Consider the following 26,778-nt stretch of genomic DNA (forward strand, 5'->3'; position numbering starts at 1 on the left):
TTGCTCCAGGAAAGCCAGCAATTGGCCAGTAAGTCCAGGCAAAGATGTGCAACCTGATTAATCATTAGAGCGGTGAAAATCAAAACCACAAGGAGCTACCACTTCACACTTATGCAAAGCAACTACAGAATAGAAAAGAGCTGTGTTACAGGGCTTCCCAGACTTTATGGGAGCACACAGCCTCATCTTGGTCCCAAGGAGCAGTTAGTGGGTTTGAACTGCCAGTACTGCTTAGCCTGCTGTGCCACCAGGATACCTACGAGGATGACCAAAAAAAATTTTTTTGAAGGAAAATAGACATTGGGCAAAATGTGGAAAAATTAGCTCATACATCACTGATGGGTATCTAAAATGATAGTTACTTTTCAAAAGGTTAGCAGTTCCTTAAACAGCCAAGCATAGAGTTACCGTATGACCCAGCTGTACTCCAAATAAATTAGAGACTCAAACAGATACTTATGTGAAAAGTGAAAGAAACCCAAAGCCATCGAGATGAATGGATAAGCAAAATGAACATGCATGCAGCAGCCATGATGAAAGATGAATTCCTGACCCATGTTGCACTGTGGGTGAGTCTGAAGGACGAGCAGCCAATGTCCTCCTCGGGAAAAGAGACAAGAATCGCTGTCCAGAGGGAACAACATTCGTCAGTGGTCACCAGGAACAAGGGTGGTCATAGATGCCTCTCCAGATTGTGATCTTGCGCAAAAAGTGCTTGAATTTTCAGAATGCCAATTTTCCCTTCTGTCAAAGTGAAGATGAAGATACATCTTCTTAATCACGTCAGAAAAGGAGATATCCTGGCATGTAACGTTTCCTCCCCAGAGGGAACGCGGTGGATGTGAGTGATCAATGTTTAGAAGTTCTGCTTCTCCCTCCACAAGACTCTCTCCGGGTGTTGTACTCGGCAGACTGGCTCTAACCTTGTCTTCTTTCCTCCTCAGGGCTCGGAATGGAATGCCTCCAACTTAGAGGACCTGCAGAACCGAGGGTAAGTACCTGAGCAATGACCAAGCGGTACCACCATTGTCTTGTCTTGGCATTTTCCAATCAAGGAGCCATTGATGGAGAACTTTAATCCTGAGTCGCTTCCAGCTAATTCTAATCAGGTGACCGCTAATAAAAAGTAAAATGGCTCTTCTCCTGATTTAATCTCCCTACCCCAAGAAAGAGCAACAGGTTTTTGTTTTGTTTTGTTCTTTTTGTTTGTTTGTTTTTTAAGATAATTTTATTGGGGGCTCTTTACAGCTCTTATAACAATTCATACATCAATTGTGTCAAGTTTATTTGTGCATAGTTTGCCATCATTATTTTCTAAACATTTACTTTCTATTTGAGCCCTTGGTATCAGGTTCTCTTTTTCCCTCCCTCCTTCCCTCCCACCCGCGTGACCCCTTGATAAATTATAAATTATTCTTATTTTCATGTCTTACACCGACCGTTGTCTCCCTTCTCCCACGGTTCCTGTTGTTCGTCTCCTGGAGGCGGTTGGGGGGTGAAGTTATGTGTCGATCATTGGGGTCGGTACCCTTTCATCCTCTCCTCTCCCCAACTTAAAGAGCAAAGTTTTTACTGAAAAGATTTTTAAAATCAACAAATTGGCAAGCCTTTGGTGCCACTTAAAATCAAGTATTTAGTTACTGGTCCTGATTTTTATGTTTAGGATAGACTAAACAAAATGTAGTGCACTCATAGAACAGAACACTACTGAGCCAATAAGGGTAAGGAAAGCCTGATATGTGCTCCAATATGGAGGGATCTGGAAAACATCATGCCAAGGGAAATCAGGCAATCACACAAGGGCAAATACTGCGTGATCTCACTCACATGAAAAGGCAAATCTATAGAGACCTAACTTTAGTAGTGCCTACCAGGAGCTAGAGCAGTGGTTCCCAACCTTCAGAATGCCACAGCCCTTAGTAGGGTTCCTCATGTGGTGGTGACCCCAACCATAAAATTATTTTTGTTATTACTTCATCACTGTCATTTTGTTACTGTTATGAATCGCGTGACCCCTGTGAAAGGGTCATTCGACACACACCCCCCAAAGGGGTCGTGACCCACAGGTTGAGAACCTTTGAGCTAGAGGGAGGAAGTTTATGGTGATGGAAATAATACCACATTGATTAATGCAAGCTTACACAGCTGATTATTGTATTTGCGGTTAAATAGTATACACCTATAAAAAGTTAAATTATGAAAAGCTGTGTGATGAATATATCGATGACAATACAAGAGGAGCCACAGAGACTGTTTATGTACAATCAGAAACCTTCCTGGAATTTAGTTTCTTGGTTTAGGGTCGTGGTTTCATGGCAGCGGTTCTCAAGCTGTGGGTCACGACCCCTTTGGGGGTCCAATGACCCTTTCACTGGGGTCGCCCGATTCACGACAGTAGCAAAATGACAGTGATGAAGTAGCAACGAAAATAATGTTATGGTTAGGGGGTCACCACAACCTGAGGAACTATATTAAAGGGTCGCGGCCTTAGGAACGTTGAGAACCACTGCTTTAGAGCTTCTGTTCTACCTCCTATAGGTAGATGCTCAGCATCTGGGGTCTTAAAAGCTTGCAGGTGGCCATCTAAAACCGGCAAATAATCTCATTTCCCCTGGAACAACAGAGGAAGAAAGAGAGGTAGGAATCAGAGAAGACTGTGAAACATGGCTAATTGCCTCAATAAGCAAATGTTTGGTTGTTTTGCTTTGATGGGAGAGCAGAATTGAGTGACTGGCACCTACTGCGAGACATTTTGGTCCAAGAGTCCACAGAAGAATCGTGGTTAAAAGGAGAAAATGCAGAACAGATTTTCAAATGTTCATGGACTCTAGACTTTCTGGAGCCATGGAAGGTGAATGAACTCCCAAAAGTGTTGCCCTGAGATAATCTCTAAATCTTAAACCTAAACTATCACCTGAAGTCTTCTTAAAACTAAGCAGTTGTAGCTGATACAAAAAGATCTGCCTTGAGCATTGGGTTCTTTTAAGAATCACTTTATGGATTCAAATGTACAACTGTTGCTTGAAAGATTACCTAGGTCAGAACAAAAAATCTTACCATAGTGAATGATGGGGGGAGTGTGGAGTCGAGACCCAAAGCCCATCTGTAAGCCACTGGAGATCCCCTTGCAGAGGGGTTTCAGGGAGGGGACGAGTCAGACAAGGTGCGATGTAGCAACGATGAAAAATACAACTTTCCTCTAGTTCCTAAATGCTTCCTCCCTGCCCCACCCCCACCCCCCGCCTCCCCCCCACTATCATGATCTGAATTCTACCTTGCAAGTCTGACTAGACAGAGGATGTACACTGGTACAGATAGGAACTGGAAACACAGGGAATCCAGGGCAGATGATCCCTTCAGGACCAGTGGTGTGAGTGGTGATACTGGGAGGGTAGAGGGAGAGTGGGTCGGAAAGAGGGAACCTATTACAAGGATCTGTATGTGACCTCCTCCCTGTGGGACGGACAACAGAAAATTGGGTAAAGGGAGATGTCGGACAGGGCAAGATATGACAAAATAATGATATATAAATTATCAAGGGCTCATGAGGGAGGGGGAGCGGGGAGGGAGGGGGAAAAAATGAGGACCGGATGCCGGGGTCTTAAGTGGAGAGCAAATGTTTTGAGAATGATGAGGGCAATGAATGTACAAATGTGCTTTACACAATTGATGTATGTATGGATTGTGATGAGTCGTATGAGCCCCTAATAAAACGATTAAAAAAAAAAAAAAGAAAGGAGCCTTATTGAATGAGTTTGCGTTGCTGGGAAGGAACAACCAGGGGTGAGGGGGGGCACACGTCAATGTACGTGGTCAGTGCCCCTCGTGGTACATGAGGAAACTGCGCTGTTTTGTTGTGTATATTCTCAACAGCGGCCAAATTAAAATTTTAAGAATATATACTGTAGATGTTGTAAGTTTGACAACAGAGCCATTGGCACTCAGTCCACCGCTTTAATTAAGACCCCAACCCCAAGAAAAGTGCTACTCGATGGAGAGTCACTTAGTGACTCCGCTTTCAGGAACGCTGATTCCAATTGGCAGTAGCTGCCCAGAGCTCTATCATGGAAAAGATTGGGAAGCCTTTACCTTTCTCCCAAATTGGAAACGTCTTTTTTCTGAAGTACAGGGTTGCAGGTCAAGAGATGTTTTTCTTTTAAGGGATAGAAATGTACTTGCCTTTGGAGAGTGGTTTTATTGAGAGATGGCTCACCCACTGAACGTGTACAATGTGGTTGCTTTTAGTACTCATTTATTCACAGAATTAGCCAACGATCACCAAACTCCGAGAGCTTCGTTCCAAATAGCTGTACCATTATAAGTAGTGTCTCATCATATGCTTGCTTTTTAAATTCAAGCCTTTCTAGCAGTGGGCTGTGATGCTACATTAAAACAGATTCCAGTCCTGTCCCAGGAAAATGTGGCCACTTGACCTTGACAAGGCATGGTTCCCTCTCTTCCGGGGTCATTTCCAGCAGACTCCACTTTGTGGCCATGAGAAAGCAATAGCTTCACCAGAGAGAAGTGAGTGAGTCTGTGTTGGGTTGCTGGGGTAACCTAGGTGATATCTGAATCCACACATCGCTGAGAAAAGGTAACCCATTGGTAAACTAAGCCCAAGTATTTATTGAGATTGTGCAGCGAGAACGATAGCAGAAGGAATTTTGGATACAGAAACTGTTCTACAAGCACCTCGCGAGGCATGGGAGAGCCCTCAGACATGTCTGCTGCCATAGCACCCGGGAATGCGGCCTGATAGCGCTGAGAGAGGTTAGCAGAGTTTGAAGTCCAGCTTTCCTCCGAGCTGCCCGCCCTGGCCTCATTTGCCTTCAGTGTGGCGTAGAGAGGGTAATAAGCAAAATCTGACCATCTTGACACTTGGAAAAGTGGGAAGAATTCCTTTTCCTTTTTTTTTAAGAGCCAAGTCACTAGTCTAATTTTAGACAAATGACTTTCAAAATTAAACAAATATATCCTGGTGATTTTAGTGACAGCAAGAATTTGTCACGTTATGGGCCCCCAGTTGATTCTTTGGAGTAAAATACAAGGCCTATTATCAAGAACTTAGCGAGGAAGAGATTGTCCGTAACTATGCATAAGTAGAATTTTATGCATAAGTGGAACTTGGCCAAAAAACAAAAGCTTTCCTCTCAATAACTCCCTGGTGCCTAGGTATGCTCAGGACCCTGTTAGAGAGTCTGTATATTTTTCTAAATTAGTATATCCTCTTGGTTTTGTTTTTATTTGGGGGGCAGGGGGCGGGGGGTAGCTCTCTTCATTATTTTAGCATTTCATTTCAGCCTACAGCATGAACTAGTTTTATACAAGCAAAAGAGTACTGGGAATTGGATGTAGCCTAAATAGAAGAATACGTATTCTCCCTTGTTTTCCTTGCAGGGTGCGGTACATCTTGAATGTCACTCGAGAGATAGATAACTTTTTCCCAGGAGTCTTTGAGTACCATAACATCCGGGTATATGATGAAGAGGCAACAGATCTGCTGGCCTACTGGAATGACACGTACAAATTCATCTCGAAAGCAAAGTGAGTAGTGTAGAATTGTGACACATAGCTAGTGTTCTGACTTTTGTCTTTGAGTTCCACACACGGCTATAAATAACTTACTGATGGCACTCAGGGAAAGGAAGTATCATCTGGGAGCATTTTAATTAAAATATTGAAAAAGACTAGTGACTGAATACCTTTCCTTCTAAGTGAATGAAGCCCCTAGGTAGAAGAATGTAACCTCCTGCTGGCTGTTTCCCTTGGATAGAAAGTTAGAGGAAAGAGGCTTGAGCTGCAGCAAGGGAATGGAAATGAAGAAGAAGTTCTGAATGAGATTTTAAGTTCCCATCGAGGAGGTCTGAAGGTTATGTAATAGACATTCTCCTAAAACGGTGTAATGCCAGGCCCTGAGAGAAACTGAGCAAGCTTTGGGAATCCTTTTCCGTTCTTTTACCTTATCTGTAGGATAAGCTAGATGGTGAGGTTTTCCTCTGGATTTTCTGTTGATGTCTTAATTAGGTTTTATTAGTCTTAACTATTTAATACTTAGTGCTTACTATTAACTAGTATGTCAATACTGCATATTTTTTTAAATCTCCTGGTGCCTGCCCTACTCATTACTCTTTAATTAAAAAGCCAGTAACTAAAACACACTGCCATTGAGTCAATTCCGACTTGGATTGACCCTGGATACAGACTGGAACTGCTCCTTAGGGTTTCTGAGACTAACTCTTTACAGGGGCAGACAGCCTCATCTTTCTCTTGGGGAGTGGCAGGTGGGCTTGAACCATCAACCTTGTGGTTTTTAGCCTTGTGCTTAACTCACTGTTCCACCAGGGCTCCTTTCCTTCACTGAAAGGAATCATAAATGAGCGTCTTGGAATGTTACCTTTCAAGGAAGACCACATTCCTTCAAAAATTATTCAGCACCTCTCAAGAGTCTTCAAGCTTCTGCCTAATTCCCAACAGGAAGTTTCTTAAAGCTTCGTGGCCAGGAAGTTTTTCTTTCAGTTACCCTGCCTTTCTCACACGCTCATGAGCCCGTTTTTTCCAGTTTCTCACCGGTACCTGAAAGAACAGTCGTGAAGTCTGTTAATAAATTACTCCCTGCAGCCGTGCCTTTCGTGATTTGCTCACCGTGGACCAGACCAGACACTTTACATGCATTATCTCATGTAATTGCTTCCAAAACTCAGGGAGACAATACTGTCATCCTGTACAAATGAGGTTCAGAGCACAAAGATAGGACTTGAACCTAAGATTATGCCTTACTTCAGACCAATAAAATGTAGTACTCAAGAGTAGACTAGTTACCTGAGGAAAGGGGACTAGAAAGAGCTAGACCAATTGTCAGAGTCCCAGCAAAAAGAGTAGCTAATTTCAGCCAGGCTATGATTAGGGTACAAATGAGGCGCCCAGTGAGCCGCGTTTAAGGAGGTGCTGACCTACACTTACCCGCGCCTGAGAGTGTGGACCCTATAAATCTGGCACCATAGGTACCTCCTGTGGCTGATCCTAGTCAGAACTGTTGAGTTTCAGATCCTACCTCATATGGGCTTATGATTCTCAAGTGGTACCTACCAGGCTTGCTTACCCTGCAAGAGGATGGAATTGGTTTAGATAACAGTTACACTTCAGATCCCTCATCACATAAGTTAGACAGACGTCATCCAATGAATGACTCCATTCAAAATGCACTGAAGTGTATTTGAGGTGTAGGGGGTTTTATAATGGTATTTTTCTTAGGGTTGTCCAAGTTTGAGCACCTTCTGTACCTGTAGGCATAGAAGTTTGATGCGCTAAAGCCCTCGGAGCTTGAAGGGAAAATACAGAGCACATGTCTAAGCTTCCATCTGAGGCACTGTGAGTTGGCTTCCTAAGTGAAATCCCTATGACGCTAGAAAACAGAAGTGTTTAGTTGCTAGTCACGTGGGGGTGATCTGAGCGCACAGAGAGATATACCCGCCCCACCTTAAGACAGCAAACTTTCATACCAGCTAAGAGGTTAATCTCGCCTTTCCTTTGAGACGTTGCGACTATTCCAGACTGTTTTCTGCGTTCCTCTAGTTTATCTAGCTTGCTCACTTTGGCATGTACCGGTAACCTCATACCTCCTGCTTTGATTCTTAACTCTTTCATACATCTGTATTTCCAGCAGCAGGGTTATAAACTTCTGAAAGGAAGCTTGTCTGCCATTCAATCCTTACTGGAATAGCCACTGGGGCAGGACTCCAGAGCCTGTGACATTAGTGATAAGAGTAACTGTTCTTTTCCGTATTTTAAACCCCTGGTCCTGCTTAATCAACTGGAAGCTTAAATTGATCAGCAGATTTATAAGGTTGTATATACATTCAGCAAGCATTTGAAGGCCTACTATGTGCCAGACACTGTATTATTAGCAGAATTAGTATAGCTGAATCATGTTCACATCCAAGGTCGTGAGCTCTGGCATGTCCAGACTGAGGGGTCTTATTTGGGGTTTTGATTTCTAGGGAGTAGCTTTGGGTTCTTTTTCTTCGGCCTCATTAAAAACAAAAACAAAATCGACAGCAGGCAGTTCACATTCATTCCGCCTTCGTCACTGAGAAAGCCATTTGGTGTACCACGTGTCCCCATCCAACTCCACAGGCTGTATTGCCAGTCCCTGGATTGGGCACTGGTTGTGATGTTGTGAAAACTAATATCCAAGGCTACATCTGAGAAGAAAGGAGAGTGGGTTTCATTTGGTTTGTGCTTTCCTCCGGGGACAGCACCCTTCCTAGAACTTGAGCTGGACCCCACTCAGAACATTGGAATCAATTAGATGAATCAATGCCACACCTGCAGCTCAAGAGCGTGCCAGCTCCTCTGAGGGGACTGACCTTGCTCCGTGCACAAAGTGGGGTCTTGGCACTTAACCAAATTGAATTACAGTTGTCTGTCCCTCCCCCCGTCCTCCCCTGTAGGGCAAAAACTGCATGTTTGTCTTTGCAGACCAGCAGCTTGCACATAGTCTTAAGACATGGTAAAGATTTGCTGAATATTGTTAAGAGAGTACACTAGAACTGCTTACCTCCCCACATGTTTGATTATAGACGTGAGATAAACCCACCAAGGTTAGGGAGGGGGCAGTGTAGCAAGAAAATGGAAGGGCCAGATGGGAAACTTGGAAAAATTAAGAACCCAGCTTTTTAAATAGACTCACTGTTGGTTGTGTGTGTGTGTATTTTTCTTGGTCCTTAAACTAGGAAACACGGGTCTAAATGCCTGGTGCATTGCAAGATGGGGGTGAGTCGCTCCGCCTCCACCGTGATTGCTTATGCAATGAAGGAATATGGCTGGAATCTGGACCGGGCTTACGACTACGTGAAGGAAAGGCGAACCGTGACCAAGCCCAACCCCAGCTTCATGAGACAACTGGAAGAGTACCAGGGGATCTTGCTGGCAAGGTGAGTCCAGAAGTGACTTTCTCAGATAACCTCCTCCCTTAAGCCTTCCCAAGGCCTGTCAAAATGCGCTTCTTAGCAACGAGTTCCCAGACTAATTTGGGCGAGGTACTTTTTTGAAAATGGACATATTCTTTTATCAGTCTAATTGAAAATGATAATAATAAACAAAAGCACTTAAGATTTGCATGGACCACCCCACCACCACCGCAAAATAAGATTAGCAGGCACCCATGAAATTGGTACGTTAAATGGTAAGTAATTAACTAGGAAAACTATTCCCTTTGGGCAGTGAGATCTAAAGAATTGTGTCGGTGATTTCACATTGATGGTAATTCCAAAACACAAAGAGGAAGTGTGGGGACAGAGAGGCTAACGTAATGATGGTGAGCAAACGCGGGTTGGGATGGCAACAATGGTAACAGTTGCAAAGAGACCCGTGCCATCGAACCGTACACGTAGAACGTGTCAGATGAGCATCTGTTTGCCGTGAATATTTTCACCACCACCCCAAAAAATTAGCATGGAAAATTAAACATCTAATCTTGTGGGTGGATAAAATTAAACTAAAGGACGAAATATTCTTCGCCTGATTTCAGTTCTCAACAAGGTACAGATTTTAATAAACATTTCTCACTATCTTATGAGGCCAGGTGTCAACTACCCTATAAAAATGGATCCCTTTTATTTCCGAGGTGATGCTCACACCGCCCTCATTCCCCCCACCCCAACGCCCCCTAAATCAAACCCAATGCTATTGAGTGGATTCTGATTCCTATTGGCCCTGACCCTATAGGCAAAGTAGGGCTGCCAAGATAAGATGTGTATAGAAGCAGGCTCCTCCAGGACACACAAGTGGGTTCCACAGCCAAGCACCCAACCTGCGTCACCGGTCTCCTAAAGACTGCCAGGCTTTCAGAAATTCTCCAGTTTAAAAAAAGTGCCTGCTGCCCCGGGCATTCCTCTGTCCAGTGTGCAGTTTTATTGAGCTGTGTCAGGTATTTTTGGTCCTGTGACAAATCAGTAGCCTCAGAATATACTTGTATGTGACCCATTGAGGTATGAAGGTACTTTCCAGAAATAAATCATGTCAGTTTCCTTTTAAAAGTATATCATTAACCAATTTCACATATATGCTTTGCAAAAATACAGAAAACCCAAAGAAACAAATAATTTATGAGCTCAGCACCTCCCTTTAGACCTGTTTGAAGGCTGTTTCAGGGTTGTTTGCTCTTTAAGGTGAAGGGAAACGCACATGGATTAAGCCCCCGGTGAGTCCCCTCTGACCATGGACCAGCTAACCTTGCAGAAGGAACTGGAAAATGGACCGTGGCAGATACAGTTAGGTTAAAATTTAGCACCATAGTGTTTGATCACCCTTATGGTCCATTTAAGTTTGTTCTGGTTTTAGTCTTGAGTCTTTTCTATTGAGGTTTTTAACTGTTTCACTTTGTTGTTCTCTTTTGTTTGTATGTTTTTTTAATGTTTTTCTGTTTATGAAATCCAGGATAAGCAAATCTACAGAGACAGTAACTGGATTAATGGTTCCTTGGGAGTATGGCAAGGAAGGTTGGGGGGAAATAGGGCACTAATAATAATTAGTATAAGAATGAAGAAAATGTGTAATATGTGACTTACATGCCAATAAAACTGTCGGGGTGGGAGAAAGCTTAATGTCTACAGCAGTCAATATTGCCTTACCTGTTTCTCCAGGTCTTACTTCATCATCCATCTATAATGAGGATTTTTTCCCCAAAAAATTTTTCTTCTACAGCTTGGCTCTCAGCATAGTAGGCCTCAAGCATCTCCCTGTATCAATAGGAACCAACTGTTTTCAACAATAATAATTTAGTAAATTGGTTATACAATGAGTAATTAATTGCACTACATTGATTACTACTCTGTTGGTTGTGAAAGCCACTGTCAGTTGCTATCAGGAACAAGTTTCAGATATTAAACTGGGTTTATGGATCTGTTTCCCGGGATGTGCTAAGTTTAGCTGTTTTTCCCATGTCGACATGTTCTAGGTGGTTTTATTAGGGCAAAGGCACAGCTGCCTAGAAGCAGTTGGGGCTGATGCCAGGGTTTGACTCCAGTGAGTCTCATGACTTGGTCTTGACTCTTGAAACTGGGCTGTGTTTTCCCTGAACAAAATGTTTCCAGCCTATCCAGGCAAAGGGACCCCCTCCCATCCCCGAAGTATTGTGAAAATGCGGCCACAGCCTAGCGTTATGGCTTCCACTAAAACATAACCCCTCCCATTTACTCAGTACTTGGCGTGAGTTCATTGGAGCCATTCTCTGAGGAGGCTGGGAGGGATATGCAAGCCGCCTCTGCTTAAAAATAATTTTAGGTCTTTAGGGCCAGATTTTGATGACATTTTTAGATTAGATCAGAAGGTAGGACACAGCAGTTCTTTTTGGCAGAAGAAAGGGGCATCTGAGGATTTGGTGAGACATAAATATTGTATATTCCCAGACACACACACATGAGAGATGTTAGGCAATGTCCCCACGTGACCCATCGAGAGGAAGGATACTATGTGTCCTGCCAATTTCAGTATTTTTTCTGGAATCCTAGTCTATTGCAAGCTGCTGGGTTGGGTTTTTCAAGCGTATGTGGTTTTTCTTGGATGTTAAAGGAATTTCAGAAAAATCTTAGATGGGGACAAGAAGGGCAGCAGAAACCCATAAATCACACTTCTTCCTCTCCTTTTTCGTTCCATCCTGTCTTCCAGTGCTTGATTCATAAGAGGGGCAGGTCCTGGGGAGTGAGAAAACCACAGAATTAAGAGTAAATCTGGTTCCCATTCTTTCCACCCCTTGCTGCAACCTTGAGTAAGTTAGTTCCTGTTTCTGATCCTGACCTGACCCCTACCTCTAAAGTTAAAATCAGGAGACTTAAAAGACTTATGTTGCCACAGGATTATTGTGAATTAAAATGTGCATAAATCCACATTTGTACTCTTAAAGGGTTATTCAGATGTAAATACTCAAATACATGTGCTATTTGTTTCCTCTTCCTTGGCATCAAACTGTGCCTCCCACCACCCACAAAGGCAGTAACTTCCTGAGAAACTGGAATTGGAAGTGGCCCTGGAATTCCCTGTTGGGATGTTTTCTGGCTTTTAGGAACTAGAATTGAATACTAGGGGCATCAGTTAGGCCACTTGGGTTTTTCAAGTTATAAGACACCTCCATCAGCCTGCATCTCTGCAAGAAACATATGGCACAGGCAGACAGCCCCTCGAGATCCAGAGAGGGGAAGGAGCAGGTACTGGAACCAGGAAGAATCCCATAGAGAAGAACACCTTCAAAGAGGTGGCCTGCAGTCAGAGGACACAGCCCACTGGGGACATCTGCAAATGGAATCCCCAACAACTGGCCAAAGAAAGAAAAGGATTGTTTTAATTAGAGAGGAAGACCTCTCCCAGAAGTCCACTAGCAGACTTCCCTTCAGGACCCATCAGCAAGGGTTGGAATATAGTCCTAAAGTCTGTATCTGGCCAGAGAGAGCGAGTATCTAGACTGACTAAAACACCACAGTCCTGATCCTTCAGGGCTAGAGAAGTGTCACTTTTCCTGGACCAAATGCTCTGCTAGTGAGGGGGCAGGATAAAGTTGAAAATATTTCTTAGGTATACAGCCATTAGGGTCAATAATCTACCATGTGTTGTTAAAAAACCTTGACATTTGTAGGCTACCTGCCAAAACAGGGAGCCCAGCAGACCCTTGGCCAGCCCTGGTGTGCTGCTCTGGGTCTACCAGCTTAGAAAAACCTAGCACCACAGGTGACCAGAGTTGGTGACTATCTTTTAATCAACAGATCCCTGGATGGTACAAACTACTAGCCAGAAGGTTAGCCATTCAAACTCACTCAGAGGCAATCTGCTTCCGCTCTCAGTCTCAGCCTTGTGAGCCCTGGGGAACAGTTGTGCTCTGCACACGTGACGTTGCCACGAGTCGATTCTATCTACAACAACAGCATCTCTTAGTCAAGAGTAGGATGGTGTAGGCCCAACAGTGACTAAATCAGGACTTTGTGTAATATAAAGGACTTTTAGCATCTTCCAGTATGTCACTGAGAGCCTGGTAGAGAAGGTTTATATTTAATACTCCCCTTTATACCTAAAACAGGGGGCATTATAAAACCCCTAATAGTGTCCCTATCTCCTTTATTTCTGTTTGTACACCTGGGGGATGGGAATGAGGCAGAAATGGGGAGTGCGTGCGTGCGTGCGTGCGTGCGTGCGTGTGTGTGTGTGTGTGTGTGTGTGTCCTCGTCCGCAGCCTTGTCTGTTATCCTGCACTCTGATCACGCAGGTGTCTGGCAGATTTATGTTGCATTAGGCAGGCTCAGATTTCAGGCAGACCTCTGGCAAGCTGGACCATGTGTCTGTGGCATCAGGTTCCAGTATAAGGGGGCAAGTAGGGAAAACTGGGTGGTGGCCCGGGAGAGTTCTTCCCACATGTCCTCACAGATGTCACTCTTTATTCTTTGGATGCCCTCACCTCCAGGACGGGCAGAAAAGAGTGGTCTTTTCGCCCAGCTCTGCTGGTGGGCAGTTGGAAGTGTAGTTGGCACGTGTGCCGTGCTCACCCAGAACACAGAATCCAAGAGTGCTGAAAAGAGGCGGATTTCTGGTGACTGCCAAGTACAATTGAGGTTTAAAAGGTCTCCTTAATAGCTTTGCTGTGAAATAACCCTAAAATGTCTGGCACCGTGCACCCCAAAACAAAACCACTGTCTTTGAGTCCATCCCAACACCTAGTGGCCTTGTACAGAGTTTCAGAGACTCTCAATCTTTATCGGAGCAGACAGCCTCATCTTTCCCCCTAGGAACAGCTGGTAGATTTGAGCGATCCACCTTGGGCACAAACAGAGTTGATGCTTTCCTGAACAAAAGATAACAAAAAACTCCATTGCCATCCAGTCGATTCCAGCACATCGTGACCCTGTAAGACAAAAGTAGAACTGCCCCTTGGTGTTTCCAAGACTAAATCTTTATGAGAGTAGACGGCCTCCTCTTTCTCTTGTGGACCAGCTGGTGCATTTGAACTGTTGGCTTGTGGTTAGCAGCCCAGTGCTTAACCCACTGTGCCACCAGGACTCCGTGAACATGAGAAAGTGGAGGCAAGAGAACAGCAAACCCTGTGCATCTGTCACTGAAATGCCTTCCTGGTCATTTGCTACAAGGTCAAGTTCCTACCCGGAATAGCTCCATCATCGCAAATGTGTCTGTGTTTACGTGACTTCAGATTCGGGTCACAAGCCACCCGAGAGAAACATTAAGCAAAAGCAAAGCAAAGAAACCTGTGATTTGATTACATCGTCCACGCCACAAACCAGTTCTGAAACTCTGGCTTCCTGTTTACTCAGTGCCTGTCTGGAATAAGTGGTGGAGTCAGTGGACTTAAACCTTAACCATTTAAAATCAGAGATAGGACCTAATATTTTACATCTCTCCTCGATGGCAGTGAGTTGGGTTGTTATTATGAATCATTGGTCCTATTAAAGTAGCCTTAGACAGAACCTACTTAGGAAAAGGCTTCAGTGGAAAACATTTGGGGTCACCAAGAAAGCTGATGATGTATACTTACTGTAGGACCCCACCTTTCTCCTCCTATAGGGAGCACCTCTTGAGAAACCAAGAGTGTATTGTAGCACCTGTTGTTTGTAATAGCCAAACCTGTTCATCAACAAAATGGACAAATAAACTGTGACGTATCCCTCCCAGTTCTGTAATTGCAGCCACATACAGCTATGAATCTTAAAACGGAATACATTCTGTATGAATTTTATATACATCAAGTTCAAACTGTGAAAGGCCAGGTAGTATTAAAACAAAAACGTAGTACGAAGTGCTACTGTAAAGAGCAGGGGACCGATAAGCAAACACATTCAGGACGGAGGTCACCTCTGGGGACATGGCACAGCAGTGGTAAGGACAGGCTTAACTGGGTGAGAGCTGCCTGCCACATCCTATTCCTCAGATCCAGCTTCTCTCCGCTCCACAGAGCAGTCACCAGCTTCATTCTGGCTGGTGGTTTCTGCCAGTTCTCCTCAGAGGAAGTGAGGGTGGTCCCTACTGAGCAGCACAACCACTTGCTCTGAAAGCTGCCCCTGTGTGCATGGCTCTGCTCTCATTCATTCATTCCCTCCTGGTTGCTGCTGGTTCACAGGCAGTCACACTCAGACGAGAAGATAGATGGGATCCTGAAAACATCCCATTTGCTTGTTAACTTGATCTGAAACGCTGTTCTTTTTAGTGTTAGAAGGAGGAGGGAAAAAGAGCTCCCTCCAGGTCCTGTGTGTTGTCCCAGCAGCCCCTCACCCCTTCACCCCGGATTTCTTCTCCAGTCCTTTGTAGCACAGGAATTGCCCTGCCAAGGGTGGGTAGGAGGAGTTGGTGCGCGCTTGCAGATCCTCATGGTAAGAGGGACAGAGGCTGGAGAACAGTCATCACTAGGGCAAGGAAAGGGGGCCGTCAGAATACACGAGAGAAAACAATGTAAAGGAAGAGCATTGGCCAGCCTTGGAGGGTCACCGCGGTCTGATCCCAGCTGTCAGCCTGGCCCTTCCCACCAGCCCTCACTCATTTGTTAGAGACGCCTGAGATGTTGTCTCCTCCTAGGGGTGGCTTGAGTTCCTGCAACTCGGAAAGTGTGAAACAGCCCCCCACCCCCACCCCCCTGGTCTTCATACACAGATTGACCTCCCTGCTCTGGAAAGCACCCCTCTGCTGGCCCGGCCTGAGTCAGAGAGCACCCCACCCACCAACAGGATGAGAGCAGGTGCAGAGCTGAGAACAAACAGGTTCACGTCAGTGCAGGCGCCTGACTCGGCAGCCCGGGCGGGGTGGCCCCCGAGCCCAGGGCAAGTTCTGTGCAGTTTCCCATTCCACCGCGAAGTTGGCTAACTTCCTGAGCATGTAAGGAAGGGAGTCAGAACCTCCAAGCAGGAATCTTAGTGACCTGTTTGTTCCCTGGGCAGGTAGGTAGTCTTGGTCAGTCTCAGGGCTAGCCAAGGCTTTCGGTAACTGAGGAGCCCAGGCGGCTCAATGAGTTAAGCACTTGATTGCTGACAGAAGGGTGGGCAGCTCAGACCCACCAGTCGCTTGTCTTTCATAAAGATGGTTGGTGGTGGGTGCCATAGCATCAGCCTGACTCACAGCAACCCTGTGTATAGCAGAATGAACAGTACTCAGCCCCGGCCCTCCTCACGGTGCACACCACGCTCCATCAAGCTGCCCCTCCTTTTGGATTTCCCGGCCCATCTGTGCTTCCCAGTTGAAGAACGATCCCCACTGTCCTCACACCTCGTGTCAGCCCTTAACCCCGTCAGCTTTTTACCCCAGTTCTGAGGACGTGGCCACGGGCCCCAGTAGAAGATTCCCCTTCATATTACTTGTCTTTTGTTTTGATTACAGGGATTTTTCCCCTAAGGTTAAACATGCTGATTATTTTAAAAATTCAAAAATCAAAGAAATAGAGTCTAGAAAGGAAAAGCCCCGGATATTTCTGCCTATTTCCCAAAGAAACCCCACTACTGCCAATTTTTTTCCATATACATATTTTAACATGGGGATAGAACGTTCCAAGTGTGAGTGCTACAAGTGCTGGTCACTTAACGGACTACTTTGGACATCGTTCTGCTGAAACACCTGACTGCTTTTTAACAGCTTCGTTACGCACAGTTGTGTGAACTGTACTTCATAGAAACTTTTTGTGTAAGTCTAGGTTTTTACTGTTACAAACAGTGTTGAAACAAGCATCTTTCTATGCATATCTTTGGGTATTAAGAGTAGTTTTTCTCCAAGGGAAAAAATGCTTACTTACTGAGAGTTCTTGTCACCCTGCGGTCTTGAAAATTCACTTTGCGACCAACAGCGCAGAGCAAGTTTGTTTGGTCACATTGTTTGAACTACCATTTTAACTCTCATCGGTCTCTTGGGTTAGAAAATGAATCCGCTCTCCTGTTAGTTTATTGTTGTAGGTTGGTGATGTTTTGCTACTGGTTATGGTGAGCATCTTTTCAAACAAGGGTCAGCTGGTTCTCTGGGACCATTGGCGAAAGCACTGGAGGGTTAGGATCTAAGTTATCTGGGAGCAGTTTCTGGGAGGGTGTTGACTGCTTTGCACACCAGAGTAAGCCCTTTCCCGTCTGTCTCCTCCGCAGCAAACAGAGGCATAACAAGCTCTGGAGATCTCACTCGGACAGCGACCTCTCGGACCACCACGAGCCCATCTGCAAGGCAGGACTAGACCTCAACAAGAAGGAGATCACCACTTCAGCGGACCAAATTGCGGAGGTGAAGACCATGGAGAGCCACCCCCCGATACCCCCCGTCTTTGTGGAACACGTGGTCCCACAAGATACAACCCAGAAAGGCCTGTGTGCCACCGAAAGAATGATCTGCTTGGAGTTTACTTCTCGGGAATTTCGCGCTGAGCAGCTAGAGGATGAGTTAAACCTAAATGACATCAATGGGTACCCATCCGGGTGTTGTCTGAAGGAGTCAAAACTCCCCCTTGATAACTGCCATGCAGCCAAAACCTTCATCCCAGCTGGACAGGCCCCAGAAATGACCAACGACTTCCCAGACCTAGAAGTGGAAGACTTGGAGGCCGACGCGCTGAGAGCAGACATGAACGTCCACTTGCTGCCTATGGAAGACCTGACGTCTCGCCTGAAAGACCTCCCCATGTCCCCTGACCCGGGGTCACCGAGCCCCCAGCCCGCTGGCCAGGCCCAAGTCTCTGATTTCAGTACAGACCGCATTGATTTTTTTAGTGCCCTAGAGAAGTTTGTTGAGCTGTCCCAAGAAACCCGGTCCCAGTCTTTCTCCCACTCCAGGACGGAGGAATCGGGTGGCGGAAGGAGTGAGAGCTGCCGAATGTCTGTGACAGAAGTGACGCCTTCTGAAGTGGCCGCTGATGACCAGAGAAGTAGCTCTCTGAGTAACACTCCCCAGGCCTCGGAAGACTCTTCGATGGATGAGGAACAGGCCAAGGTAAAAGCTCCCTTTACGGCTCTCCGCCTAACGAAGGCCCCTTCAAAGACAAATGTCCGGGCTTCTGCTCTGTTTGCTCAATGTCACTTAATACTTAATGTTGCTGTAGATTTAGAAATTCAAGATGGGAGGGACGGTGTCAAGGCTGAGGTAGACTTTGAAAACTTAGGGTTTAGCTATGTTTTTAAGCAGTGCCATTTAAGGAATTTCTCTCTTCCGGCTTCTGGTGTCACTGAAAGTGCTTTTGAGAGGGGGGATTCGCCATGTGAATGTCTTAGTTGAACAAAGAGAGGTACCCCTCCTTGGGCTCTCTAGTTCAGGTCCCTTGTCACCAATAATGAAGTCAGACCTGTGTCTCTGGGAAGATGGGTTTGCTGGGGAAATTATTGCTGCTGGAAAAACGCAAAGACTAGGCATGTGTAAATAGTTAGAGTAGAAATTGATCCTCATACTGAGTTCTTGCGATTAATAATGCTGCTGAATGGTGGCTCGTTCCAGACCCAGTGGTGCTTAATCATTGTGAGGGCTGGACGGGGGAAACGATGTGAGAGCCAGTGGAGCCTACGGTTCTTCTTAGTGGCCTGTGTGTTCTGATGTTCCGCCTCAGTACAAGGAAAGACTCACTGCTCCGTCATCAGTTCTAAGATTCACACCCTCTCTCAGCTCGACACTTCAGAAACGAATGCGTCTTCTAGACGCCGGTGTCTTCGATCGATACACAACTGCAATTGGGAAGCAAAGGGTGCACATTCACTCTGATTTGCCAGCGGCCGCTGGTGGTTTTGTGGGGCCGAGAAGTGGGTTTGGGTCACTTGGCTGGCGTCAATTCCTGACACCTCCTGATGTCCAGCTGCTTATGCTTCCCAGTGTTCCCACTCAGCTGTTTCCTCCTGAGCTGCCCCAGGCAATCCTTGCTTCTGCCTGTCTTCTCCTTTCCCCGTTTCTTTTTTACTGAGAAGTTAGAGTGCGTGAGCCCTCCTTTGGACCGGGTGTGGTGGAGCACCACTGACAGGAATAGCTGTTTGGCCAAGACCTTGGTCATATGAGGGTTCTCGCCACAGGCCATGCCCACACCAGGCTGGCTGGGCCTTCTCTCCCTGTCTGGGCAAGTGTGCCCTGGCAGAGCCCTCCCAAAGACACGACCGGCCTCATCCGTTCGTAGAAGCCCTGACTCTTCTGAAGAAGAAAACCCTGCGCACTGCCAAGGGAGATGACTGTGTTTTGAAATCGTACCTCAAAAAAACGTGTCACAGCATAGGTTGGTGGTCGTAATTCATGCCTCGAAGAGATACCCAAAGACCGTGTGCATATTTTTTCAATCTTATTTTTATTTTTACACCAGGACCTGATTTCACATTGGCCACATTCTCTGCTTTTCCCCTAAATCCATCTCAAATAGCCCCCACACTCAAAGCCCTGCCATCGAGCTAACCAGCCCTGACTCATAGCGGCCTGTGCGGGGTTGCCAAGACGACCCTTCCCAGCAGCAGCCGGCTTCTTCTGTCTCACAGAGCGGCCCCGGGTTACATTGTCAGAGACATAGTGTCCAGGTTTGCCGAGCTCTGTGGCTGTATCATGAGCCAAGTAAACCATTGCAGAAGGAGCCGGGTGAATCTTGGGGATTGTGGGTCAGTCCTAAATTGCGTTCCCCCTGCCCTGCTGTCTAGGAGGGCGCAGATGAAAGCCAACAAGCTGGAGGAGGAGAGACACAGCCAGTGACCCATCAGGCGTCAGATGTAGCCTCACCCATTTCAGTCTAAGGCGCGTGTAAGGTGACCATCAAGCCTGAGTGGAACGCTTGGCCTAGAGCCAGCCTAGGATCAAACTGGGGGTTACTAGACCAAAGGGAAAGCATTTCAGTTGCCCCAATCCGGCCCGAACCCTGAGTGCTCGTGGTCATAGAAAAGTAAGGAGTATGGGGCCTTCCGAAGCTAGTTTCTGCTAATTTCTGAAGCAAGGTATTAAATTGGAATCCTGCTTGAGGAAATAGAACAAAATGTTACAGGCCTGGGAACTGATTTTGTATCTCTGGCCTTGGATCGTGGTTTCTCTTTCCCCCTTGTACCACGAAACAGATGGTCAGAGTACAGCCCCAGGCACTCCATTATCTGTGTCCTCCTGTCCAGCTCGGCCGCCCTACTTCAGAGGGTTCATAAGCAGAACATCTGTCGTGTACCGCTGGGCTCCATTCTCCATAACCGTCTCACTGCTTTCTCTCCTCAGGCAGTCTCAGAGCTGGTCAGCCCAGACTCCTTCGTGCCGTCCCACACAGAGAACGCCGTTTCGGTCAAAGGCATCATCACCGAGATTGAGTCCATCAGTCAAGGGATGGGACAGATTCCACCGAAGGGAGACGCCCTCCCCAACCCTTGCCATACACCAAAGAAGAACGCCACGCAGGAGCTGCCGGTGGAGCGGGCCCACGCCCCGGACAGCAAGCCTGGGGGCCCGGAGCAGCACGAGGGGCCTGAACTAGCCAAAGACGCCAGGAAGTGGGACCCAGAAGGCTGCCTCGCCACGCGTTCCTTCGCGCCAGACGTGGAGGAAGAGGAACTAGCCGAAGGAGAGCCAGAGCTCCGAGGCCCAGGGATGCACCCCGGTGCCAAGTGGTACCCGGGCTCCGTAAGGCGAGCCACGCTGGAGTTTGAAGAGCGCCTGCGGCAGGAGCAAGAGCAGCATGGGGCCGCGCCCGGGAGCACCTCGTCGTCCACCCGCAAGAATTCCAAGAACGAGGCTCTGGTGGCGGACCTAGCACCTAAAGGGAAGAGTGATGAAGCTGCTCCGGAACTCTCAGTTGCCCCCAAGGAATCAGGGATGAGCCAGGCCAGAGGGGAGTGCGGGGCACCTGAGGCTGCCTCAGGGCCCCTCGCCAACCAGAAGGCCAGTGCTCCACCATCCCAGCCCTTGCCAGCTCTGAGGGAGTGCCCAGGCTCCAATGCCAGAGTGCAGCAGGAAGGAGACCTGACGGAGCAGGGCCCTGAGCACCCGTGCCCGGCACCTGAGACCCAGGCAGTACCTCTTACCCTTCCCAAGAGGATCGAGATCATCGAGTACACACACCCAGTTACATCACCGGATCACCCCGCGCCAGGGGACGACAGAGCCTCCCCCGAGAAGAGTGGCCCAGACCCAGGGCTGAGGAAGGTGACGGTGGAGAAGCCCTTTCCCATGCTCTGTGCCCTGGATGAAAACCTCAACCGGACTCTCTGCCCCCACCAGCTTCCTCTGCGCCCCAAGGTGCTCCCCCTGCCACACGCTTCCTCTCCTGAGCACTGCAGGCCCCCCAGCCTAGCCTCCACCCTGAGCAGCCCTGAAGACAGGAGCGGCAGCCCAGCGACACCCCAAGAGACAGCATCACCTCTCGCCAGTCACACAACCCACGTGCTACCTGCCGACTTGGACAGCCCGCAGTCGCAGACCGTGGTTCACCTGGAGGGCTCCACGGAGCAGAGCAGCAGCACGGACCCAGAGCCCTCCACCTGGCAGGACAGCTGGGAACAAAGCCAGGGGGGACCCCTCTGCAGGGCCACAAAGGTGCCGCACACGGGCTCCCGGTTAAATAACAACAACCTAAGCCTCATGAGCGACGTAGGTGACCCCCCTGAGGAGTTACAAGAGAAACTGGGTCCTTCACCCCGAGCTGCTTGGCTCTCACATAGCTCCAGTAGTGACAATTTAAAGAGTCTCAGCCACAGCGCCGCCGGTGTGGTGAAGGAACGTGCTAAAGCAATCGAGTCCCGAGTGACTTGCCGCCCAGGACTCATCACGCCATCCAGCCACATGAGACGCTCTGCTTCCCTCGCCAAGTTGGGCTACTTGGACCTCTGTAAAGACTGTTTCTCGGAGAGAGAGCCTGGCTCCTCTGGATCCCCTCGTCTCAAACGGCTTCAACCCTGCACCAGGACGCACTCAGGCACGCATGCCGTGGAGGCCCAGGACCCCCCAGAGAGCCCGGAGCCCACCAAGTATTCCTTAGACCAACTCAAAACAGCCGAGTGCGTCGCGCAGAGCAAGCCGGTGGAGAGGCCCCTTGTGCAGTATGCCAAAGAATTCGGTTACAGTCAGCAGTGCGCGCTCCCCGGGGCCGGGCCTGGATTGACTAGCTCCGAAGGAGGCCTCCCCTGGCTGCAGACCCAGGGCCCCCAGGGTGCAGGCCCAGCGCCCGTCCCACCGGTGGCACCCCGCCAGCAGCATGGCAGGACTCACCCCCTAAGGAGACTTAGAAAGGCGAATGATAAAAAACGGACCACCAACCCCTTCTATAACACCATGTGATTCTGAGCCTACACATGTGACTTTGGAAAAGAAATGTCTGTAAAAGGGGCAGGTGTAATACGTAAGGAACATGCACTTTATTGGTTAATTTTATAACGTTTTGGTCATTTTACTGTTCCTGGCGCATGCAGGGTTTGGGTTGTGTGTGGTGTGTATGTGAGGGAGAGAGAGAGAGAGAGAGAGATTTGAACTGCAAGACCCTATGTCTTTTCCCTTTGATTTTAAAAACCTCAACAACAAAAAAAGAAGCTCATTTTCAAAGAACACCTTTATCAGTGACAAATCGCTGGGTTTTGTGTTTTCCAATCAGCTGCCCGCTGCTCGTGTCTGCCCTCTGAGAAAAGGTGTACTTGCTTGGCAGGGGCGGAAGCTGGGCATGCCCCCCAGGACACGGGTGGTGGGCTGGTTCCCAGAGCTGAGGTTTGGGAAGGGCAGCCAACTGTAGTGGGATGGGGGGGGTGATGCCTCTGTCCCAGGCTGCAGCCGGTCCTGAGATGGGCAGCTTCTGCTTTGTTTTATAAGGGGTCTCCCAGAATCCATTTCTTCTGGTAGCGCAGGGCCCGTCGTCACAGAAAAAGGCTTTCAATGGCTGGCTTTCAATTGACCAAGCACATCGTTGTTTTCCCCCCCAAGCAAATTGTTTGACATTTAAGTTAAAAATGAACCCCCAATGAAACCCAGGAGATTGTCTCTCCTCATGGAAAGCCCGGCAGGTGGGGGGAAGGAGCCGATGGCGAGACTGCGGGGTCGGTGGCATCCACGCAGGGGTCTTCCTGGACTTGCCGTCGCTCAGCTGCATGAGGGACAGGCTTATGAAACGCGGTCCAGACGCAGTGTGTCCTTGCAGAATGGATGCGTCCACTGATAGGGTTTAACCCTGCCATGACTTGAATAACTCTGTGGTCTCTGAGTTTAAGGCCCACCCCATACCCCACCACCCCATTAATTCCCCTCCGTTTGCTCTTTCCCCAGCGCTGTGTTTGCCTTGTGTTTTTAATTTCATACATGCGATTTCAGTTGTTACATGACACCCTATAACCTCCGTTGAGAGCAGTTTTCTACATTTCCACTGTTAACACTTGACATAAGCTGCCGGGGATGTTTTTGGTTTTGCTTTTTTTAGGGTGGGGGAGTTGTCTGTTTTCCTTTCTTCCCTTCCCCTTCTCCTGGAAGGCTTGTCGTTTCTCGAGAGTCGATACACAGTATTTATGTACATAATGTCATTTTCTTAGTGTTTCATTGTTGATGTTGTAGGATCTTTTCGATTTGTTCTTTTTAAGAAGGATGGCGTTAAGCTGCAACTGGAAAACCCAGAAAGGCACCCCAGACAGAAAGCGTCTGCACAGTGCGCCATGATGGCTTCAGTTGTTTAGATGGAGAGTTCTCATCTCCACTTCCTGCCGGATATGTGCTTGTGACTTCCTCCCCCTCCCGGAAGCCCCGACGGCTCCCGTTAGATCGCTGTTTGACTGGAGACTGCAATCCAAGCCATGGTTTGCCATTAGCCGAACTGCACACAGCCAAGGGCGGCCGCTCCTTATGGCCGTGGGGAAGTGAGGCCGCGCAGGGCAGGGGGAGGGCTAAGGGCCAGGGCAGCTTGCCTGGTAATGACTCCTTTTAGCTGCTCTGCTTTGCTGCTGTCGTGGACCTGCGTACCCAGGACCCCTGCCATAAACACTCCAGCTCCTGGAGGAAACACATCCAGCCTGGAATGGAACACCCACCACCCACCAGATCGGAGGCGGTTCGCAATTCTGCTTGCTGCCGACCTTGCTGAGAGATTGGCTAGGTGCAGACTCGCGGCTGAGGTGTGTGGTGTATCACCCCACTGATGCCGAGACCCCCGGGCTGATGGCAGAGGCCAGAGTTTAGTGAGGGCAGGCTGCCGAGGGGCCCCCGGGAGTGAGGAAAGGTGGACTGAAGCCACTCCCAGGTGCTCAAGAGGAGCTGGAAGTCCAGGTGCCACGTGGAAGCCACAGTTGGAGGGCTGGTGTCGCTGCCAGGAGGCAGATTGGCCAGAAACTGCCTGTGAAAAGTGTGTTTGTGGTGTGGTGGTTGTGTATAACCGTGCTGTCCCTAAGTAGCTTTCCTAAATGTTGACAATGTGCCACCGTACTGCTTTGTGATTCCTGCGTGGTTAATGTGCGTGGTGTTTGAGGGGGCGTGTACCAGGTGAGGTGGCGTGGGAGACAGGGTTAGACTCTCCAGGGCTCATCCATCCCAAGTGCCCATTCCTGTGCGGCAAGTCCACCACCAATATGGTGGGAGAGGACAGGAAATTGGGGCGTTTGTCAGGAGAGGAGGAAGTGGCAGGCGCCCGCTCATGCCAACCCGGTGAGATGGCGACATCCCGCCCGCACGCTGAGGAGTAAAAGCAGCATCAACAAACAGCGACTGTGCTGATTCCTTTTCAGCCACCGCTGTTTCACGCCAGAGCAAGCGACAAGAGCCAGGGAGAAGCCCTCTAAGGCTGTGCAGACCCGACGGTTCTGTTTGAAGAGGGCAGGAAGCCGTCTTCCGCCCTCAAAGCCGTGTTTTATCATTTCCTTGACCTGCCTAAAGAAACAGCAGTGCACAGGGTCTGTAATGCCGCCATGCCAGGGGCCTTGCCCGCCCCCTCCCCCAGTTGGGTCCACTTGTGGTCACATGACTGGGCCAGGTCCCAGGGAGCTGTAGACTTTGGTATCAGGGACTTCTCAGTCTTACTTCTCTTCAAACTTCGTGAGACCCTCTAGTGGCCTGTCTGTCTGTGTGTCTGGAAAATCCAGACCGGGAACGGCAGGTCTGATCGACTGACAGAACTGATGAGGGAGAGCCTGGGCCTCAGGCCCAGGGCCTCTCTCTGCTGTTATCCCCCCAACCTCCAGTCTGATTCTCATCTCTGGAGGGCTGTGCGGGCAGGCCTGTGTGCACACTGAAGTAAGAGTGGCCACATGCTGGTGCCTGGGACCAAAGGCCCCCGAATACACTGGTTTTGAGCTGTCCCCTGGGTTGGCCGCTTGGTTGGTGAGAGAAGTGACAGGCCTTCTGGGCTTGGGACACTGGCGTGGACTGGGTGCTGTGACGGATAATGCGCATTGGTCCTCGGTTTGGGCTGCCTGTGCTCTGGGATCATTCCTAGCATCTCCATCCCTCGAAGCCCTTTCTCCAGAACTGTCTCCAGGTTCTGCACCTTTGACCACCCCCCCACCCCACCCCCACATTCTCTTTTCTCGAGGGGGGACAGCCCAGACTCTGGGGGCTCCTCCGGTCCCTGAGCCCCAGATAGATGCTGTTGGCTAGACCTGTGGCTTCCTGCAAGAAGCCGGCAACTATCGGCAGCCGTTCCCTCTGAGGGGCTCAGGGCGGAAGTCACTTCTGCATACTTGGCAGAAGAGTTTTTGAAGGAGCTATTTCTTGTTCTTCTAAGAAAGCATTATGCAAAACTGATCTCAAAGGGCATTAACGATTTTTTAACGGCCTTGCTTTGGCTTTTAGGACACCTATTTGTGGATACTTTGTTTACATTATGAGTATTAAAACCTGCATCAGCTGGTCAGCCCCTCGTGGCTCCTTCCTGTCCAGGGACCCCCGCCAGAACCGTCCTGGGCATCCTCTCTCAGCATTTCCCTAGTGAGCAGCCCCGGGGATGAGTGGGGACAGTCGGGAGCTGACGTTCACTTGTGCCCCCTCCTCTCCCCCCCCACACACACACTTTGTGTGGAAAATAGTGGCAGTTTCCCCCGTGATGGTGTCTTATAGTGATGGTTCTCATGGTGAATGGCTAGTGACATTTCTCAATTTAGTTTTTTCTTTCTGGTGGTAAGGCAAAATGCAATGTTAGCTATTTCCTCACCAACCCAACTTAGAAGTGTCTTGGATTTTCTTTACCCGTCCAAACCAAAAGTCCGATCCAGGCATGCATGTGGCGTGCGCGTGATGTGCTGCCTCCACCCCTGTGACATCCGTATCAGGAAACCGCCTGCTGCCACCACGGGAAGCTACCTACTCCTACCCTTCCCCCTCCCGGGGCCTGGGGGGTCCCTTGATGCCAGGGGGAGCTATCGCAAGGTGCTTCTCTGCTTCCCCAGCTTGGAAGTAGAGGTGACTGGGCTCGACTCCTGCTGTGAAGAAGCCAGTCTCAGGTTCTCAGTGCCCCAGAGATCTAGGGCAGGATTTCGAAATTAGAATCACTCCTCACCAGCTTGAAGAGCCCCACCACCACCACCCCTACCATCCATCCCCTCCCCCAGCAGTGTGTCCTCACAGCAGTGACGGCCCAGCCCGCGTACATACGCAGAGCTGAACCCTGCGCTGAAGTCACCGAACTGACGGCCCACTCAGAACCCCCCGGTACCCGGCCCCAAATGTTCCCAGTCCACAAGCCCAGGGTGTCGGGTGGGTCTTATGTTTTGTTGGGTTTGGGGATTGTTTGGCATAGCTTACGGTGCCTTTTGTTTGTTTCTATTTTGTTTTTTCAGGACTTGTTTAGAATCTGGAAAACAAGTCCAGAAGATTCTCCCACCGACTGTTCCCTTTGCCCCAGACCACCCCAAACCTTGAAGCTCACGTTTTTGTTAA

General features: G+C 48.5%; 1 protein-coding gene across 1 annotated transcript in view; it reads left to right on the plus strand.

Moving 5' to 3' along the window:
• Positions 1-26,778, plus strand: part of SSH2 (slingshot protein phosphatase 2) — a 125,609-nt gene extending 98,831 nt beyond the window's left edge. Inside the window, exons 9-13 of the mRNA XM_045299966.1 lie at positions 945-991; positions 5,398-5,544; positions 8,733-8,933; positions 17,109-17,943; positions 20,167-26,778. Of these exons, the coding sequence (XP_045155901.1) occupies positions 945-991; positions 5,398-5,544; positions 8,733-8,933; positions 17,109-17,943; positions 20,167-22,218 (3,282 nt within the window). The 3' untranslated portion in view covers positions 22,219-26,778. The remainder of the gene's footprint in view (positions 1-944; positions 992-5,397; positions 5,545-8,732; positions 8,934-17,108; positions 17,944-20,166) is intronic.

This window comes from Echinops telfairi, unplaced genomic scaffold, assembly GCF_000313985.2.
Source record: "Echinops telfairi isolate 266 unplaced genomic scaffold, ASM31398v2 ScPeMD7_7458;HRSCAF=8496, whole genome shotgun sequence".
NCBI lineage: Eukaryota > Metazoa > Chordata > Mammalia > Afrosoricida > Tenrecidae > Echinops > Echinops telfairi.